The sequence below is a fragment of the Phyllostomus hastatus genome, unplaced genomic scaffold (genome assembly GCF_019186645.2).
Source record: "Phyllostomus hastatus isolate PE091 unplaced genomic scaffold, TTU_PhHast_1.1 phas_scaffold_129, whole genome shotgun sequence".
NCBI classification, from domain to species: Eukaryota; Metazoa; Chordata; class Mammalia; order Chiroptera; family Phyllostomidae; genus Phyllostomus; species Phyllostomus hastatus.
The window spans coordinates 8490485-8509653 of NW_025334009.1; the positions used below are offsets into that span (position 1 = coordinate 8490485).

General features: G+C 63.0%; 1 protein-coding gene across 2 annotated transcripts; it reads right to left on the reverse strand.

Moving 5' to 3' along the window:
- Positions 1-4554: 4554 nt before the first annotated feature.
- Positions 4555-17473, reverse strand: ZBTB47 (zinc finger and BTB domain containing 47). 2 transcript variants are annotated; one of them, XM_045856851.1, is made up of 7 exons: positions 16983-17473; positions 13788-13838; positions 12011-13567; positions 10291-10438; positions 9008-9123; positions 8258-8402; positions 4555-7964 (listed from the first exon to the last, which is right to left on the reverse strand). In XM_045856851.1, the coding sequence occupies exons 3-7, from the start codon at positions 13484-13486 to the stop codon at positions 7603-7605; spliced, it is 2247 nt and encodes a 748-aa protein (XP_045712807.1). In that variant the 5' UTR covers positions 13487-13567; positions 13788-13838; positions 16983-17473; the 3' UTR covers positions 4555-7602. The 2 variants fall into 2 exon arrangements, with proteins under 2 accessions (XP_045712807.1, XP_045712806.1); XM_045856850.1 differs by lacking the exon at positions 13788-13838 and having other exon boundaries at positions 16983-17472.
- Between the last annotated feature and the right edge of the window lie 1696 nt (positions 17474-19169).

The following is a 19169-nucleotide window of genomic DNA, read 5'->3' on the forward strand; positions in this document are numbered from 1 at the left end:
AAACACGCAACTTCAAAGCGCTGAGCAAACCCCACACGGGATCCGCGCCAAGACACATAAATTAAACTTCCAGAAACTGAAGAGAAACAGAAAAAAACGTGAATGCAGCCAGATAAAAACCACACAACCCCGATAGGGGAACACCGACGTAAATGACGGTGGCTTTCTCACCAGAAACCACGGAGGCCAAAGAAAGTGGTGTAACGTGGTTTAAGAGCTGAAAGAACTGAAAATGGTGAATTCTATATCTGATGAAGCCGTCTTTTAGGAAAGAAGGGGAAATAATCCCAGGGAAGCTACAAAACAAAACGAACAAATAAACAAGAAACGTCTAGGAACTAATACATGAGTTTGGAGGGTACAAGAAGAATACACAAACATCAACTGCATTTCTATTCATTCACAATGGACATGTAGAAACCACAATGTAAAACTTACTAGCATTTATAACCACTCCAAGGAAAGCACAACATTTATGAATACACTTAACAAAATGCATACAGGCTCTGTGTACTGAAAATCACAAAATGCCAGTGAAACAAAATCACAGGAGACCTAAATAAAGGGAGACACATATTGTGTTTGTGGGCTGGAAGATTCAACACAGTCAAGATGTCCATTCTCCCCAAATGGAACTATAGGTTTAATTCAGTGTCTTAGCAAAATCCTAGAAAAGTCTTTAATAGGCACAGACAAGCTTATTATAAAATCCATATGGAAAGGCAACGGCCGCAGAATAGCCGAAACAATCTCAGCAAAGAAGAGCAAAGCGGGAGCGATCACTCGACCTGATCGCAAGTCCTCCTGTGTAGTCACAGCACCCAGGACTGTGTGGCGCTGGCCCAGGACAGACACACAGATCAGTGGGACAGACCGGAGGACCCAGACATAGATCTAAACGTGCCCAACTGATTTTTGACAAAGGTCCAAAGCAATTCAGTGGAGGAAGGATAGATAGACTTTTCAACAAATAGTACTGGAGCATGGGGTGGGAGGCGGGGCAGGGGGGAAGCCTCGACCTAAATCTCACACTTCATCCACAAATTAATTCAAAATGGATCATGGACTTAAAATGAAAACCATCTGAAACAATGCTGAAAAAGAGGAACAAAGTTGGAGACCTCACACTTCCTGATTTCAAAACTTACTGCGACACTACAGAAATCAAAGCTGCCTGGTGCTGGCCTGCAGACAGGTGGGTCCACAGACCGCTGGGGTAGAGCAGAGAGCCCGGAGTCACCCCTCACGTGTATCGTCAGAGGATGTGGGACAAGGGTGCCAACACCATTCGCTGAGGAAGGGCAGTCTCTTCAGTAGCGTTCGGGAAACTAGATATCCAAGTGCAAAAGAATAAAGTTGTCTTCCATCATTGCAAAAACTAACTCAAAGAGCTAAGACTACAAAGCTTTTAGAAAACAGAGGAAGGGCCTGGCTGGCGTGGCTTAGTGGATTGAGCGCGGGCTGTGAACCAAAGCATCGCAGGTTCGATTCCCAGTCAGGGCACATGCCTGGGTTGCAGGCCATGACCCCCAGCAACCACACATTGATGTTCCTCTCTCTCTCTCTTTCTCCCTCCATTCCCTCTCTAAAAAGAAATAAATAAAATCTTTTAAAAACTCTCTTAAAAATAAAAAAAAAAAGAAAAGAAAACAGAGAAAGAAAGCTTCATGATACCGGACCTGATGATTTCCTGGATACGACACCAGACACACAGGCAGCGACAAAAAGCAGATTGGGCTACGTCTCAACTGAAAACTTTTGCACATCTAGGGCAGAGCGGACAGAAAAGGCAACCCGTGGAATAGTAGAAAATATTTGCAAATTATACATCTGATGAGGGGTTAACATCTAAAACATAAAAAGAACTCCTAAAACTCAACAACATCGAACAACCTGATTTAAAAATGGGCAAGAGAATTGCATAGACATTTTTCCGAAGAAGATAGGCCCATGGCCGATAAGCACATGAGAAGATGTTCAGTGTTACCCGTCACTAGGAGAGTGTGAGCCCAAACCCCAAGCGACCACCTCACACGCCCGCTGGACAGTCTACTGCGGGAGCACGACGAAACAACAGGCGCCGGCAAAGGTGTGCAGAAGCCGAAAGCCTTGTGCGCTGTCGGGGGGAATGTGAGTAAGTGGTAGGACCACCATGAAAAACAGGATGGCCACTCGTCATAAAATTAAAAATAGAATTACCAGCAATCCCCTTCTGGTTACACACCCAAAGGTACTGCAAGCAGGGTCTCAAAGAGAGAGAGATGTGTACACCTGCGTTTGTTGCAGCATTATCCACGATAACCAAAAGGTGGAAGTAACCTAAATGTCAACAGACAACAGACAGATGAGTGGATAAGTAAAATGCGGGACCCCCACATGTACAATGGAATATTATTTAGTCTTCAAAAAGGACAGGAATTCTGACACACGCTGTACCACGGAATAAACCTTGGGGACAGTGCGGGAGGTGACGTGAGCCCACCACAAAAGGACGAAGAATACGTGATCCCACCTACATGAGGTATCCAGAGTCCTCAAATCACAGACGCAGAAAGCAGGGTGGTGGTTGTTGGGGGCTGGGAATGGGCAGGGGGCGCAGGGGTTCGGTTTCACCACAACGTGATGAAACCACAACGTGATGGTTGCACCACAACGCAAATGTGCTTCACACACTGCCTGTGTGCAGCCCGTCCTGGCCGACTTCCCAGCCACGACTCCGAAGGCCACACAACCAGGGGAGGGGTGGGGGGGAGGTCCAAGGACACCGCCAAGCCAGGGCCGCGTGGCTTCCTAACTCCCTGCGCCCTACTGGGCCCGAGGCGGAAGGAGACCCAGCTTTCTCCCGCAGGCCAGCACCGCTCGGCCCTGCGCTCCAGGCACGGGGTGTTAGTGAGCTGCTCCGTCCCAAAGAGCGAGGCTGAAGAAGAGTGAGGTGATGCCTTCCGTGGTGCCCGCCACTCACGGCCAGAGCCACCCACCGGCCCCTGCCTCCCGGCCTCACATGGCACGTGCCCAAGGCTCTGCGGAGGGCAACTGGGAAGGAACTACAGCGGGTCCTGCCACAACGCAAGTTTGAACTGCGTGGGTCCACTTACACACGGATTTTTGTCAGTAAATACATACCGTTCCGTAAATGTATTTTATCATTTTCTTTTTTCTACCGTATTGTACTGTAAGAATACAGTGTATAATACATATAATATACCAAGCATCTATTGATTATTAGCCCCAAGGCTTCCTGTCAACAGCAGGCTGATAGCAGTTAAGTTTTGGGAGAATCGAAAGTTATATGCGGATTTCGACTGCCTGGCGTTCGGTGTCCCTGACCCCCCCGTTGTTCAAGGGTCAACCGCACTCTGACGACAGGGGTGGCGAGGCGGGGCGGAAGGGAAAGAAGGTGCAGAGATCCGCAAACGGAGGGGCAGCAAGAGGGAAGGGAGCGGAAACAGAGAGAGGCAGACCGACCCCTCCCCCGCCCCCAACCACAGACCTGGGTGGGGGCGTGGCCAGGCCCCGGTGTCCCTCCGCGAGCCTTTCTGCAGGCTGGCCTGAGTGAGCCCCGCTCCTTTCCCACTAGGGAAGTGGGACTGCGGGAAGAGGGTCCACACCCTGGGGACCCGTGCCTCCTGGCTGGGTCATGAATCACCCTCCAGCCCTCTGTCCTCCCTCTGGCCTGACCCGCCCCCTGGGCCCAGACTAAGTGGCACAAACACGGGGGCCTCATTCACCTCGTTTCTCCCGGGCCTAGGAACCATCTGGTATGCAGCCAGGGCTCCGGAGGTCCCAGGGGGAGCCACATGCTCCCCCCTTGGAGGTCACTACCTGTCTTCCACATGGGCTCCTGTCCTCCCAGTGCCCATGACAGCATCTCCGATACCTGCCCCCTTCAGACTCACCTGCCATGAAAGGAGGGATGAGTCCATGCTGGCGGTCACAGTGCCACCGGCGCTGAGCGTGAATGCTCAGGGCTTCCGAGCCCACGCACCTGGGGCTCCGGCAACCACACCCATAGGGGAACCACACCCGCAGGGGAACCACACCCGCAGGGGTCCTTGCCCCAGGACCTCTCCTCTTTCAGGCGCATTCTGCATCCCCCCCAGCCCCAGCATGAGTCTGGGGGTGCACCTCTGCTCTCGCCTCAGCTCCTGACTCGGGGTGCTTCCCGTGGTGCAGCCCACTGTGGCGGAAGGGAGCTGGGGTCCGGGGCATGACGTCCGCGCGGCCTGCGGCCAAGCTGTCGGGTTTGTTGCCCTGGTCCAATCTTTCCCAGGAACAGTCAGGGCGGACAGCACATACAGAAGAGGCTGGGCAGCGCTGGCCGGTGGCTCAGTTGGTTGGAGCACCGTCCCACAAACCAGAGAGTTTGCCGGCTCGATTCCCAGTCAGGACCCATACCTAGGTTGTGGGTTCGATCCCCACAACCCAGGGGCGTGCTTGGGAGGCAACTGAGAGATGTTTCTCTCTCCCTTCCTCTCTCTCTCAAATCAGTAAGTATATCCTTGGATGAGGATAAAAAGATTTTTTTTTTTTAAGAAAAAAGAGGCTGGGCCAAGGAACAGTTGTATTGACTTTATTCCCCTCACTCCACTCTTCTCACTCCTCCGCCTGCTGTTCCCCACACACTTCACAGCGGGTGGGGGGGGGCATATGACCAGGCATCGGGGGTCCACAGGCCCGGGGACAGCTGTGCTGCCCCCGCTGTGAGGGGCACCGTGGCAGCATGTGCCAGAGTCGGAGGCTCAGGCTCCGAGACCAGCCCGGCTCCCAGAACTGGGGTCGTCGCCTCTCTGGCCACCCACCCCACCTGGCCCGAGCCCAGGGGCCCCCAGAGGAGCCAGGCAGGGACAGGCCCAGGTTCCAGGCCCGAGGTCTGGCCAGGTGGGCGGACAAGTCCAGCTGGACAGAGGGCCCTCCTCACCGCCCAACTCCAGGGGGACGGGCTGAACCTCAACCCCCCTCCCCACCACTGCCACCAGCCCTGGGGGGTGGGTATGAAGCCCCAGTCCCTTCAGTCCAATATCCAGGTGCTTATTATTCATCTGTTGTTAAAACAAAGAGGAAATGGAAAAGCTGGTAGAACAGGAACCCCGTCCATACTGGCGCTGCCGAGGTTCCGTTATTGCTTCAGACCCTCGAGGTCTGGCTGGAAAGGAGCTCCCTCCCACCATGGCCCGAGGGGGAGAGCATTTAGCACCAGGGACACGGGGCTCCTGTCCCCACTGGGATGTGGCCTCCCAGGAAAGGGTATGGCTGTCCCCACCCATACAGCTGCAAGACCGTTTTGATCAGAGCCCAGTCTGCTGTCTAGACCCCTGTCCCGCCCTTAGAGGGAACGGATGGAAGGACAGGAAACCTTGGTCTTGGGACAGGGTTTCACAATCAGCTCCCCCACACCCATGTCTGGCCTCTGCCTGTCCAAGTCTGGCCTGGCCAGGGCCCCAGGCTTGCTAAGGCCACAGTGGGGCTAGCAGGTGACAAGGCCACCAGCCCCTATGGTAGAGCCTGGTGTCAGTGACAAGGGGTTGGGGACCCATGGGAGTCCCAGCCTAGAGCCCATTGGGGAAGATCAGCTTTTGGGGGGGTGGGGAACGGGAGCCAGCTCTGGAGAGCTGCCAGGCACTGGGACCAGAGGTTAGAAATAGCAAGCGTTGGGGAGTGGGGAGGGGGGACCCTGAGGACATCATGGAAGCCCAGAGATAATGGGAAGGAGAGAGGGGAAGAGCTTCAGTAAAGCAGGGGCCAAGGAGGCCCAGGCTGGGGACGGGGAGCCACAGAGCTGGGAGCCAGACCAGAAGCCTTCCTCTCTCTCGGAGAGGGCCCCCCTTTCGATCCCCAGAGGACGCCAGGGGGCCCCCCTGAGGGTGTGTCTGCAGTCTCTGGCCTGCCCTGCTCCCGGGGCAGAGGCGGCCCTGAACTCAGCCAGGCCAGGGCACTGCCCCCTCCACGCCCAGAGAGCTAGCAGGCTGTGCGGCTTGGGTTACAGACCCTCAAATCACTCGGGCTCCTTGGGCCTGCCCACATCTGTACAGAATAAAGTGCTTCGTTTATTGATGATTAAAATGTGCCCAGTTCCCTGCCCCGGCGCCGTGGCCTCACAAGGAGGTCAGAGGGGTTCCGACCCCCTCAGCCCGCAGGCTGATGGGGCCCAGCCACCCCTGGTCCCCCTTGGGCTCAGGCCTTTTCCCACGCCAGCTGTGCTGGGAAGGAGGTGGGGGGGGGTAGTCGTGGGGGTTTAAGGTGCAAAGAGTATAACAAACAAAACCATATAAACACAATGGGAGAGAGCTTAACTAGGAAACATGTAGCTTATGGAACCTTCCCCCTCATTTGAAAGGCAGGAATAAAGATGTTAAATGACAACAAAAAAGGGTGACCTCTTCGTGCTGGCCTCTCGGGGGGCAAGCGCTGGGCACAGGGAGGGGGTCCCCCACCCCCTGGACCCAACCCTGCCCCCAGGGCCTGACCATGGGGTCCTTTCACCAACAATGCCACAGGCACCCCGCCACCAGCGCCAGGGCCCAGGAGGGACGACGATGCTGGACACCAGCCAGGGGCGGGCTGTGGCGGGGCCCAGGGCGGACGAGGCCTGGCGCTGCCCTCGGGGAGCAGGGGCGGACGCAGACACATGCGTCTCCTCCGGCGTGGGAGGCGTGGCCAGGCAGCTGGTGAGGGCGGGTGCCCACGAACAGAAGCCCCTGCCTGCTGCCCCACTGATAGCACCTTGAAACCTCGACAACGTGCCCAAGCCGCCCCCTGGGGCCCTTCCCCCGGGGTCCACTCGTTTGCAGGGTTCCTGCAGCCCCTGGACGCTGGTGCTGTGGGAGCCAACCCCTCTGCCCGCCCAGGGCCTGCGCACAGCACCCTGAGGCCCAGGGCTCGCAGTACGGCCGGGTGATGGGTGGGGAAAGCAAATGCCCGGGGTCCAGCCCCTGCCTGCCCCACTCCACATGGTGCGGAGCTGGGTCTGAAGTCTTCATGCCTCGCCGCTCCCCACCCCCCATGCTCACGGGCATTCAGTCTCAAGCCCCTGCTCCGTGTGCACAGACTCAGACTGAGTCCTCAGCTGCTCCAAGGGGGCTGGCACGCCCCGTCTCCCCAAACCCTCCAGGACGAGGGGGCAAGTCAGGGGGCACAGGGGAGGCAGGGAGGAGCTGCTGGGGCTGGCCAGGGCTGCACCTGGACGACCCCTGGGCTCAGGCCCTCAGCAGAGTGACGGGTCACACCTGCTCTCCAAGCCCGCTTTCCACTGTACCTGCTGCCTCTAGCGCCCCCTCACCTGGAGGGGGGCACTGCAAATAGTTTCCTGTCTTTTCTTTTTCCTTCGCTTTCAGAAAAAAACCGCAAAAAAACAAAAACCAGGAAAGGCTTCAAGGAGTCGCTGAAAGGGAGCACTTGGGAGTGAGGTGTCCTCCACCAGATCTGGGGCGCCTCCAGCCTGCACCCCTGCTAGGGGCAGGGGCCTCAGGCAGAGCGTGTCCAGCCACCTCTGGGGATGGGGGCGCAGCGGTGCCAGGCAGGTGGGCCCTCCCACAAGGCGGGGAGGGCCAGGGGTGCTCCCAGCCGCCCCTGGGCTGCAGGTGCTGCACGACGCATAGGGCAGGGTTAGTTGTTGGCGCTCATCCGCCCGCCGCTGTTGGCAGTGGTAGGGAAGAGTGGAGGAGGGGTGGGCAGGTGGGGCGGGGGCGGCAGGGTCTGGGGCAGCCCGGGGAGCAGGGGCAGGGCGGGAGCCTGAGGCTGGGTGGGGGGCAGGCCTGGCGCAGAGGGGGGGCCGTCGCCGGCCAGTGGGTGGCTGACGCGGAAGCACTTCTCCTTGTGGGCCTTGAGCATGTTGGAGAAGCGGAAGCGCTGGCCACAGACGTCGCAGGGGTAGGGCTTCTCGCCCGTGTGGGTGCGCCGGTGCCGCTTCATGTTGGGCCGGCTGGTGAAGCTCTTGCCGCAGATCTCACAGATGTACGGCTTCTCCCCTGGAGGGTGGCGGTGGGCAGCGGGGCGTCACCGGGGCCGGGGCTGCTACACCCCAGCCCAGGGCCGGCCTCCCTGCACCCATGGACCCACAGTGGGGCTCAGCCCTGGCATGCCAGGGTCCTCCCCACCCTGGGCCACGTCGTACCAGCCTCACCGCCCCTGGGAGAGGGGCGCGTGGCCCCCGGCCTCAGAAGGGCGAACTCAGGTCCCAGGTGGGGAAGGGTGGGGCCGGCCCGGGCACCCTCTGCAGGGCCGAGACGGGTGGGGCCCGGCACTCCCGGGGCCGCGGTACCTGTGTGGGTCTTCATGTGCTCGTCGAAGTACTGCTTCATGTTGAAGTCCTTGCCGCACCACTGGCACATGAACTGCTTGTGGCCAATGTGGATGCTCATGTGGGAGCGCAGCTGGTACTTGTACTGGAAGCGCTCGTTGCAGTTCTGAGGGCGGGGTGGGACGGGCGGGGCGTGAGGCCAGGGGCAGAGAGGGGCGCAGCTTTCAGGGAGCGGGGCACTCGCCCTGGCTCCTGGGGCAGAGCAGTGCAGGGCAGAGGTGATGGGGCCATGGGGCACAGGGCCCCGTGGGAATGGGGACAGGAAGCGGGAAAAGGCCGCAGATGGAGGCAGGTCTCAGGCTTAAAGCCGAACCCTCCCCGCCCCCCCCTCGCCCATCCTTCTTTGTCCGCAGGCCCTCTCCCCTGCCCCTGCAGCTCCCTCTGTCCACCTGAGGTGCTCCTCCTGCCGCCTCTCCCCCAAGCCCGCCCATCGTTCCAGCCCAGGCAGGCTTCCCACCCTGAACATGTACGGGTGCGCCTGGGTTAGGGGTGGAGTGGCAGAAGGGGGGTGGCGGCAGGGGCAGGCCAGTGGGTGACCAGGTCAGGATGGAGCGGGAAGTGACAGCCACAGACATCAGACAGAGGGCCCCTCTCGGAACCCTGCACCCCACCGCCCTGACCCCTGCAGCTCTTCCACAGCCGCTGTCCCTGACCTCGGTCCCGACCCGGGGAGGGGGGGGGCACCTGGGGCGGGGGGAGGAGGGCGCTCACCTCGCACCGGAAGGGCTTCTCCCCGGAGTGCTGCAGCGAGTGCACCTTGAGGGACATGCTGCGCTTGAAGGACTTGCCGCAGGTCTCGCAGGTGAAGGGCATGTCCTTGGTGTGAGCTGCGGGGCGTGCGGCACAGCCGTCACGGCTCTGGGGGACCCCACCTGCGCTGGGGCCCACCTCACCACCTCTGTCTCGGGACCTGGGGCTGCCTCCCAGGAAGGCCCCTGCTCCCCTGTGGGCTAGGTGTCTGCCTGCTCTGAAGTCTGGTCAGACCAGCCTGGAGGCCCTTCTGGTTCCTTAGCCTCTGGCCGAGAGAAATAGCCCGGGCCGCCTGACCCCCTAAAGTTCCGGGGAGAAGATGGAAGAGTCCCAACGGGACTGACGCAGCTCCACCCCCGGCCCAGCCACGGCTCCCTGCTCGGCCTCCATGGGCCTCAGGGTCTTCTATACAAGGAGGCTGGGAGTGGTGCTGTGTCATAGCGGCGGCAGGCGTTCCAGAGTGTGACCCTTCTAAAGGTTGGCTGCACCCCCCCAGAACCCACAGAGAGACGAGGGAGAAGGTCTGGGAGGCGAGACTGGAGGCAGGAGGGCCCCTCAGAGCTCACAGCTGGTGAACCTGAGCCCAGGAAGGACCACCGGTCCTGGGTTACCCAGCATCTCCTGGCTGAGACCTAGCCCCGGGGGTCCCAGCTTGCAGGCAGCTCACGCTGGAGGCCCCCAGCACTGTCTGGTGGAGAAAGGGGGTAAGGCCCACCGTGGCTACCTTTCCCTTGAGCCCAAGTCCAAGAGTAGGCAAGGCTGGGAGGGCTGCAGGGACACAGACTCCCAGCCAGGCCCACCTGGAGTGGAGGGACAGCCACGCCCAAGGCAGAAAGGTGGCCCAACACACCCCGGGGCCCCTCCTTACTGGGTCCAGGAGTAACCCTGTGGGGAGGGCTGCCTTCAGAAGGGCTGGAGGCCCTGTGACGGCCACAGGGTGAGAGGGAACCAGAGGCACAGCTGTCCTCAAACAGACTGGGCCTGCGCCGGCTGGGCTCCGGACCCTGCCTGCCAGGGCGTCCAGGAGCCCGTGTGCAGTGCGCCACACGCCTGACTGGACATGGCGGCCCTGGCCCCAGAGCCTGTCCACCTGCCGCTGCCCCCAGTGACCCCAGGCCTCCCCGCCAAGAGGGGCCTTCTCGCCCCTCCACGGCGCCCTCGGATGTGGAGTCCATCCCCGCACACGCACCGGCTGGCCGGCTCCGTCCTCAGGCTCCACCCACGCCCGACGGGCCTGGACTTACCCACCATGTGCTTGCGCACGTGGGCCATGGTGTAGAACTTCTTCTCGCAGATCTCGCACGAGAACTTCTTCTCTGCGTAGCCGTGCACGATCTTGTTGTGCTCGTGGAGGGACCACAGCTTCTTAAAGGCCTTGCCGCAGGTCACGCACTGCGGGGAGAGAGGACCTCAGGCCCTGGGCCCGGGGGCGGGGCCCTGCGATGGAGGGCAGGTCGCGGCCCCTCTCTGGCCTCACTTTCCGCCCCTGCGTGGCGCTGGAGAACAAGCCCTGGAGTCCAAGGAGCAGCCGGATCTGCTGTTCTGGGGGCTGGGGGCGGAACCTCCCTAAACACCCGCCCACCGCCCAGGGCCACAGCCGGGTTCTCCTTCATCCTTGAACTTAACTAGGGTCAGGGGTCGCCTCTCCCAGCAGGCCCCTCCTCTGTGCCTGTTTCAACAAGGTGTCTCTCTACAGAGGGGAGACACAGGACTGGCTGAAGGGCCCCCAAGGGTACGGAGAAGCCCCTCTCAGGCCCAGATACGAGCTCCCCCAGCTCCCTGCTGGGACCCAGGCCCTGACACCTTGGAGATCGCCACAGAGACAGGTCTCAGAGGGCGGGCTGCGGGAAGTGGGGGGGTGGGGGTGCCGCAGGAAGGACCAGGTCCCATCGGGCAGTGTGGGGGGGGTGGGAACCTTAGGGCTCCACTCGCCCCCTCCTCTTGCCCTGGGCCCCTATCGGGCCCATCCCTGCTGGACACTGGACACCCCCAGGGACCCCGAGGCCAGGCCAGGACTCAAGCAGAAACCGGGTCAGGTTGGTCAGGCTGCCCAGGTCGGAAAGGGAGCAAGGGTCTTTCCCCTTCAGGAGGGAGGCTCAGGTGTGCGGCAGGTGGAGCGCCACAGAGCAGCCCGGCAGACAGGCAAGTGGGAACAGGTACACGAGGGTGGGGCAGAGACCAGGCACCCCCCAGGTAACACTTCCTCCAGGGGCACCGCAGTTAGCAATTAGTTCAGGCAATTAGCGCCCGCCTACCTGTCCTTACCACACCTCTCAGCCACCAAGGTAAAAACCTGTGCTGCCCACACCCTGAGAGGCCAGGCTGGCCCGAGGCCTGGCTGCCAGCCCAGCTTCCCTGCTTTTCCTAAATTTCTCATCCAGACCCTCTTCCCCAGGCCCAGGCCAGCTGGCATCTCCAAGAGCTGAAGGCAAGGGCTCCTTCCTGCCAGCTGCCTCTTGCTCTACTCAGCCTTGGTGGCAAGTGGAAAATGGCGCCCCCCTCTGGGCAAGCCCTGCCTCGCTTCGTCTGTGCTGCTGTGCACCGAACAGTCCGTGACACTCCACACCCCTGGCCCTGCTGGCTCATCCCCCTCGCGGCTGGCTGTCCCCCAGTCCCGTGTGCTCCGGCCACTCTCTCATGCTCCCAAGTCCATGCTCCCTTGCCCTTCTGGCCAAGGGCACTGTTTGTTCCAAGCCTATCTGCACTTCTTCCCAAGTGCCAAAGCCCGGAGCTACCCACTTCCTCCAGAAAGCTCTCCTTGACATTCTCACCAACCTGGGCCTGGGCTGGCCCCACTGTCCATCGGGGAGGCTGAGTCTAGTCTCCCCAGACCACGCACACAGGCAGCAGGACCCCGGGCGCCCGGGTTGGCCTGGCCTGGCCTGGGTGGCCGTGTGGCCTCAGCTGGCCTTCTGCCCGCCCCGCCCCACCCCGCCCCACCCACGGAGCCGCCCGGAGGCCCACCTGGATGTTGCGCTCACAGTCCGTCTGTCGGTGCAGCAGCAGCTCGCTCTCCAGCAGGAAGCGCTTGCCGCACTGGTCGCAGATCTGCATGCGGCTGTGGGTCACGTTCATGTGCTTCTCCAGGTACCAGCGGTTGTTGAAGACGCGCGGGCACTTCTGGCACGGGTGGTGCTGCTTCTCCTCCAGCTTCACCTTGGCCCCCAACCCGTCGGGGGCCTGCGGCCCTCGAGCTGGCGCAGGGGTTGCTCCAGGGGGCTGCTTTGACCGCTTCCCTCCACGCTGCCCGGCCTCCTCGGGCTCAGGGGGCGCCTGCCGCCGGGCATTCTCCCGGGACCGAGTGGCCATGCGACTGTGGGGAGGGGGCTCTGCCCGGCTGCCCCTGCGCCCCGCTGGGCCCTGCCTGGCCCCCGCCTCCCCCTCCTCCTCTTCCTCCTCCTCCTCCTCTGAGCTCTCCTGATCCTGGTCACTGTGTCCTTCCTCTTCCTCCTCCTCGTCCTCCTCCTGTTCACTGTGCCCTTCCTCCTCCTCATCCTCCTCTCCCTGACTGCCACCTTCCTCTTCTTCCTCCTCCTCCCCTCCACTGCCACCGCCCTCCTCTTCTTCCTCCTCCTCCTCCTCCTCTTCCTCCTCGTCCTCCTCCTCGTCCTCCGAGTGTCTCTGCAGCCCGTCCTCCCGGCCCAGCACCATGGTGGCTGGGCTCGCGGCGGCGCCCGGCTTCCCCTCGGGCGTCGTGGACACGTGCAGAGTCTGGTTGTTGAGGTTGACCTCCACGATGATCTGGGACTGCTCCTGGCGGCTGTAGGTGCCAGTGCCCCCAAGCTCCTCCTCTAACTCCTCCCCACCCTCCAGCTTGCACAAGCTGGCCGGGGGCCCGCCAGCCTCCTCCACGCCACCCTCCTTCTCCTCCTTGAAGAAGGGCTGAGCTGGCCCGAGGGTGGCAGGCACCGTGCCCCCTGCAGTCCCTGCCCCGTCCTCAACACGCACGGAGTAGGGGTCAGGCCCCTCTCGGGCGTAGATCTTGGGCAGGCCTGGGGTGTCGGCCTCCTGCTTGATGTCGCAGTAGTAGGGTGGCGCGGCCGGGGTGCAGCTGGCCGCCGGCTGGGCTAGAGCCACGGCGCTGGGGCCCGAGGGGCCCAGGGAGCGGGCATCCAGCAGCTCCTGGCAGGACGCCGCGATGTCAGCCATCTGCAGCAAGGAGGCGGCGCTGAGCACCTCGTGCACGTTGGCCGCGTTGACCAGCAGCTTAGACGTGTAGATGAAGTTGAGGATCTGCTGCAGGCCACCGGGGGCCAGCGCCTCCAGGGACAGCTCCACACGCTGCAGCTGCTTGTTCTGGGTGAAGAGCGAGTGGAAGAACTGGCTGTAGGCGGCCAGCACGCCCTTGTGTGCCGGGAAGACGCTGCGCTGGGGCACCAGCACCAGGTCCACGTCACAGAGGTCAGGCTGGAAGAGGCGCTGCTCGTTCAGGCGGCCCATCAAGCAGGCGAAGTGCAGCGCCACGTCCTCCACCAGCGAGAACTCGGCCGCTGGAGAGTCGGTCGTCTTCTCAACCAGCAACTGCAGGGCAGAGGGCACACGGGTCAGGTCCCAGCCGGCGGGGCCCCGGCCCACCATCCCGTAGGCAGCCCACGCTTCAGTCCTGGTTCCGTGTTACAGAAAGGAGCCAACACATCAGTGAGGAGGAGGAGGAGGAGGAGGAGGAAGAACCAGGATTGGAGCTCCAATCAGCCGCCCCTCAGAGCTCAAACTCCAATCGTGACTTTCTGAGGCCACAGACCCGTTAACTTTCCTGGGCCTCCAGCTCTTCCGCTGCAAAACAGGAAGTCATCTGGGGAAGGGAAAAGGGACTCGGGTGACCCACCGTCCAGGTGTGGCGGCGACCCAGGGGTTTCCCAGGATGCAGGGCTTTCGCTGCTAAAACCAGGACCATTGTGGGCAAACTGGGGCTGGCTGGTTACCCTGGCAGGGACACGGGCATTTTCTGAGCTCCACGAATTCTCTCCCCCACACTCACTCACGCAAATAAAACCACACCCGCCCAGCCCCAGACCCCTCGAGAACAGAAGCCAGGCTCCCTCGCTCACTGCCCAGCCTCTGGCTACTGCACCCCTGGGAGCGGCACCCGAGGGAGGCCCTCACCACACCAACGGCGGGCCTCGCCTGGCCTGAGCACGGCAGAGGTAAAAACTGCGAAGCATTCTCTGCCCAGGGCCTGTGGCTTCTGCCGGCCTGGTGCTGCTGCCCCGCTGGAGGAGGCTGCTGAGACCCAGCCAGCCCCTCCCCACTCGCCAGAGCTTGGGCTCACCAGGGCCTCAGGCCTGGCCCCCAGCAACACCCCCTCACACAGGGGTTCTGTGGGGCAGGAGGACATCCAGCCCGTGTTGGCCCCAAGGCCTGCCCCCGAGGCTCTGAGATGGCCCCATCTTGGAAGGCCACCCCATCCGGGGCCTCTGCAGCCGCCGGCAGGCCCTGGAAGTCAGATGGGTCAGGTTATCTAGCCCCTATGAACTGCGGCAGTAGGGACTGGCTTAACCTCTCCTGGCTGCACCACAGGGGCCTCCCCAAAAGGTGGGCAGCACAGACAGGCCGGCTGCCCAGTCCCTTGCGTGGGTCCAGCACATGGCATCTGCTCACGTATGTGCCAACGACCTGCCTGGCTGGCCCAGCCCTGCAGGTTCCTGGTTCTGGCCCTCCTTGGACCCTGTCCAGCTGGGTCAGAGCATCCTACATTTGAGGGCCTTGCTCCACTGCCACAAAGCCATCACCTCCCCGCCCCCAGACAACTCCCTGGAGGCCCTGGGATGACACCTGGGTCCCCTCCATCCTTGCCCCACCCTTACCCCCCATGCCAGTCCTTTCCTGGCTGGGGCAGCAGTAGGTGGGCCCAGACCGGGCAGGGAGGTGAGTGGGGGTGTCTATTTTCAACTTTGGTCACTTGAGTGGAAGTCCACCCTGGGCCTCGGAACGGGTCTCAGGGAGCTCCCAGGGACAACAGGGGCCCAGGTTAGCACCCACCCCACTCCCACTCGGGCCCCACTCTGGCCAGGCCCTTGGCCGTGGACACTATCTTCCCCGAGTTCTCCCCCCACACCTCCTGCCCCCCCAGCCAAGACGCCACCCATCTGCCCCTCCATGTCGGGGCTGCTGGCCAGTCCAGGCCTGGCCGGTCCAGCTGGGACCGAGTGCCAAGTCCCTCCCGTTTCCCTTCCCTGACTCAGTCTGATTCATCTTCTGGGACCCATTGCTGTTGTACAGATGGGGAAACTGAGGCTCAGCCTGGGAGAGTCCCGAAGTGAGCAGTGGCAGAGCGCCTGGTCTTCCGGCTTTTCTGAGGCCACCCTTCCCTGCTGGGCTGGACACTAACTACTCTTCGTAGACGGATTTCTTGACCTTCAATAACTTAAAACGCAGGAAGAGGCATCTGGGGACCCTCCTCAGCCTCTCCCTTCTCAACCTCCTCCCCAGAGCTGCTGCTACCTATAGGTCAGTGAGGGCTCAGGGTGCAACCTGGACAGTAACAGGGGCTACTCAGGGGCGCTGGTGGCCAGATAGTGGTGGAAGAAGCGACTTGGATAAGGGCTCATCAAAGCCAGGCCTGTTGGGGAGAGCCCACCCCAGGCCCCTGGGCCGTGGTCCAGCTTGCTCCCCTTCACAGAATGCCCTCCAGTGCCCAAGCTTTCCGTGTGCAGGTCTGGACCCAGGGCCCAGGTGAGGCCTGGCCAAGGCCCTCTGGCTCTAGCCGAGGAGGAGCGGTTAGCCTGTGGGGTCGTGCTGCCCCAGAGACCCATGCACAAGGCAGTGCCCGGCCAGGCCAGCACCATCCTCGTCTCCTGAGGGGCCAAGAACCCCGGGACTGGGCGCTGTGACTGGACTTCTTTGAGAAGGCACGCAGATGCAGCCTGAGTGTGGAGCTGGCAGCCCTTCAGCAGGGCACAGCTGCCCCCTAGCCGGGCGCCTTCTGCGCAGGGCCCACCAGCTGTGCCCGCCTCCCTGGCCAGATGTGCCAGCTCCCCGAGGCTGCAGATGCCCCTCCCCAGGTGGCTATGCCAGCTGGAGCCGCACACCCCACCCCGAAGGCCAGGCCAGCCTGGCTAAGATGCAGGGCCAGGGGAGTGGTCAGGCAGTCCGGCTGCCAGGGCGTTTCATGCCCTCACACCCCGGCCCCCAAGCCAGGCTGGGGGAAAGCCAGGTGCCAGGACACCTGCCCCGGCGCTCATCCAGGTCAGAGCTTCCACACCTGAGGGGTACCCTGCCTCACGGCCAAGAAGCCATTGCCTCCCTAACCTGCCCAGCGCCTCCCCGGAGGCCCCAGTGACGAAACCTGCGCTCCATCTGCACCCCCACCTCCCACAACAATCGTCCATCACCAGGCTGCGGTGGGTGGGCCGGGTCTGAGCAAGGGGCACATGCTCATGACTTCCAGGCTCCTCCTTTTGGGGACTGGGGTGTCTAGTCCAGTCTCCTCGGTGCTTATGCCCCTCTCCTTCCCGGGAAACCGGCCCAGAGAGGGCCGGGGACCGGCCCAAGGTCACACAGGAGTTTGACTGGAGCTGCAATGCTCCCCCCCCCAACACCCGGCTTGGCCCAGGCACCCCGTATCCCCAGGCAGGGCGGCTCCAGCGCCCACGTGGCCCAAGGCCCAGGCGGGAATCCGACCTCCCCCTTCTCCCGTCACCCAGTCCGAGGGCGGCGCCGTCAAAGCTCAGGGGAGCGCCCCCCTCCACCAGTGCCCAGTGAGACCTCAGCCTCTCGCGCCCAAGGCCCCCACCCCAGGAATTTAACCCCCTCCCCGCCGAGGGCCGCACCAGAGCGCAGCACGCCGGGCCCACGGGGCCCCAGAAGGGGGTCGGGAGACCCGGCGAGGGGGAAGATCCCTCCAACCCTTCCACCCCGAGTCAGCCGGCCGTGCGCTCGGGAGGGCAGAGCGGGCAGGTGGGCGGATAAGCGGGGGGACAGGCAGGGCCTTGCGTACCATGGTGCCGTGGCGCTGGGGGCTCACAGGGCCCCGCGGGATCGCGCTGCCCCCGGCGGCCGGGCCGGGGCCGCTCCATGAAGCGCCGCGCTGGGGGCCGCCCCCGCGCAGGGCCCCGCGACCATGGCCCCCGGGGGCGCGGCCGGGCGGGCGGAGGCGCAGGGCCGCAGCGAGTCCAGCAGCCGAGCAGCTGCGGCCCCAGAGCCTCGGGCGCGTCGGGCGGGGGGCGCGGGGCGCCGATTGGAGCCCGCGCGTCAGCTGGGGCCGCCGTCTGGACGCTTAAAGGGCCAGGCAGCCCTGCGTGCAGGCGCGGGGCATGGACACGCGTGGTGTGCTCCGTCCCGGAGCTGCCCGCTCTGCCTCGGACCGCGGGGACCCGCAGCCAGGCCCCGTGCCTGCCATCCTAGCGGATGGACCCCGGCCTCACTCTCCCGCGCTGAGGCCCCTGTCCGCCGCCGGGCTGTTAGTCCCGGAGTCTAACCTCGGTGCCCTCCAGCTGCGCCACAGAGGCGGGGTCGGAGTAGGAGGCGGCCCTGAGATCTAGAGGCTGGGCGCACCCGCCCCCCAACCAGCTGCAGAAAGCTTCCACCTGCTCCCCCGAGCCATCCCACGCCGAGGACCAGAACCGGCACACTAGCCGCGCTCACCACCCCCACCCTCTGTCCTGGGCTGCTCGGAGGGTGAGTCCGGGATCTCCAACCAGCCGGGCCCCTCACCGCTGCTCCAGGGCAGCCCAGGGCTCATTTTATTTTGCTGTTTCCAGGACGCAGTTCTGGTCGGCCGGCACCTACCTGGTGGCCTCCTCCGGCTGCCCAGGTCGGTCCACCTAGGGCAGGGGATAACAAGAACGGCACCACGGCTGTAGTGACCAAATCCTTTAAGGTGACTGGCCCAGGAGAAGGAGCGACTTGAGGAGTGGGGGCCAGAGGCCCAGGCCCCACGGCGCCGGCAGCCCTACGACCTGACGGCTGCTCAGCCTCCTCGCTCAGTCTCTGCTGGGGAGATGAAGCCAGGCCTGCGGAATGCTGCTCTGGCACGGACACCAGTGGGGGCTGGGGGCTGGCTGTGCTGGCGGGAGGCTACAAAGGAAGGCTGCCAGGCTGAGCCGGCAGCAGGGTGGGGACCACCGGGCGCTGGGCCTGGCAGGGCCCAGGGGGTGGCTGGGCCACTGTTGTAAAGAGGGGGCCTCTGTGGGCCTCTCCTGTGGCCATGTCATCATTCAGATGCACCACCCCCACCCCACCCCAAGTTGCCTGCGGCCCCATGTCCTGTCACCATCCCACTGCCCTGTCCTGGCAGTGCCACTCAGCCCCTCCCCCTCCATCCTCACACCCGCTGGTGCTTACACACCAGCCGCAGGAGTAGCCCCCGAGTGTGCCACCTGCCTCACCCGTGGGCAGGGACTTGGGGGCCTGTTTGGAGTGACTTGGTTCAGAGTGCCAGGGGAAAACGAGGCAGGGGCCACGATCCCGGGGAGGCACCCACCTACCGTCTGGTGGTCTGTCCTGCAAGATTGAATGGGCCTCCCCTAAGGCCAGAATGGGGAGGCCGTTATGACCTGGCTGTCCCAGAGTGGGGCGGGGGGGAGAAAACACCTCAGGGGCAAAGATGGGCGCCAGGAGGAAAGGAAGAAATGCACCCAGCTGGACGGAGGGTCAGGAGAGACCCTGGTGGACAAAGAGATGGGGAGAGAGGAAGGGGCACTGATGGGGACGTGTCCCCAGCGGCAGCCACTGCAGACAGACATTTTGCTCTCTGTGGCCGTGGTAGGTGCGCAACAGCTGGCTCAGCTCCCACAGGCCTCGGGCTGCGGCCAGGCCAGGGCGGCTTATGTGCCACACTGGCCCATCACCTCGGGGCTGCCTCTGCCTCTTCCTCCCTATGACCCACCTCCTCGTCTGACTCAGTGGGTCCCCGCACCAGCCTGGGAGGTGGCAAGAGAGGGGTTGTGCGGCCTTTGGTTGGATAAGGGCAGTGAGACCCAGAGCAGGACAAATCACACAGCCCGGCACCAGCATCAGGAGCCAGGGGAAGGGGAGGTTGGGAGAGGGAGGCCGGGAGAGGGAGGCCTCCCCCACGGCCAGGGGCAGCCTGGCAGAGAGGACGGCCGGGCCACTCCTGGGCCCACTGCCCAATCACGGCTTGGCGGGCCAGCGGGACCAAGGTAGGGCTTCGGGATTGGCCTTG

Coding starts and splice junctions, on each gene's coding strand:
- ZBTB47 (XM_045856850.1), bottom strand. Junction 9,124..10,290: donor CGTGCGCAAGCACATGGTGG/GTAAGTCCAGGC, acceptor CACGCCCCGCAG/CTCACACCAAGGACATGCCC. Junction 7,965..8,257: donor GCACATGAAGACCCACACAG/GTACCGCGGCCC, acceptor GCCACCCTCCAG/GGGAGAAGCCGTACATCTGT.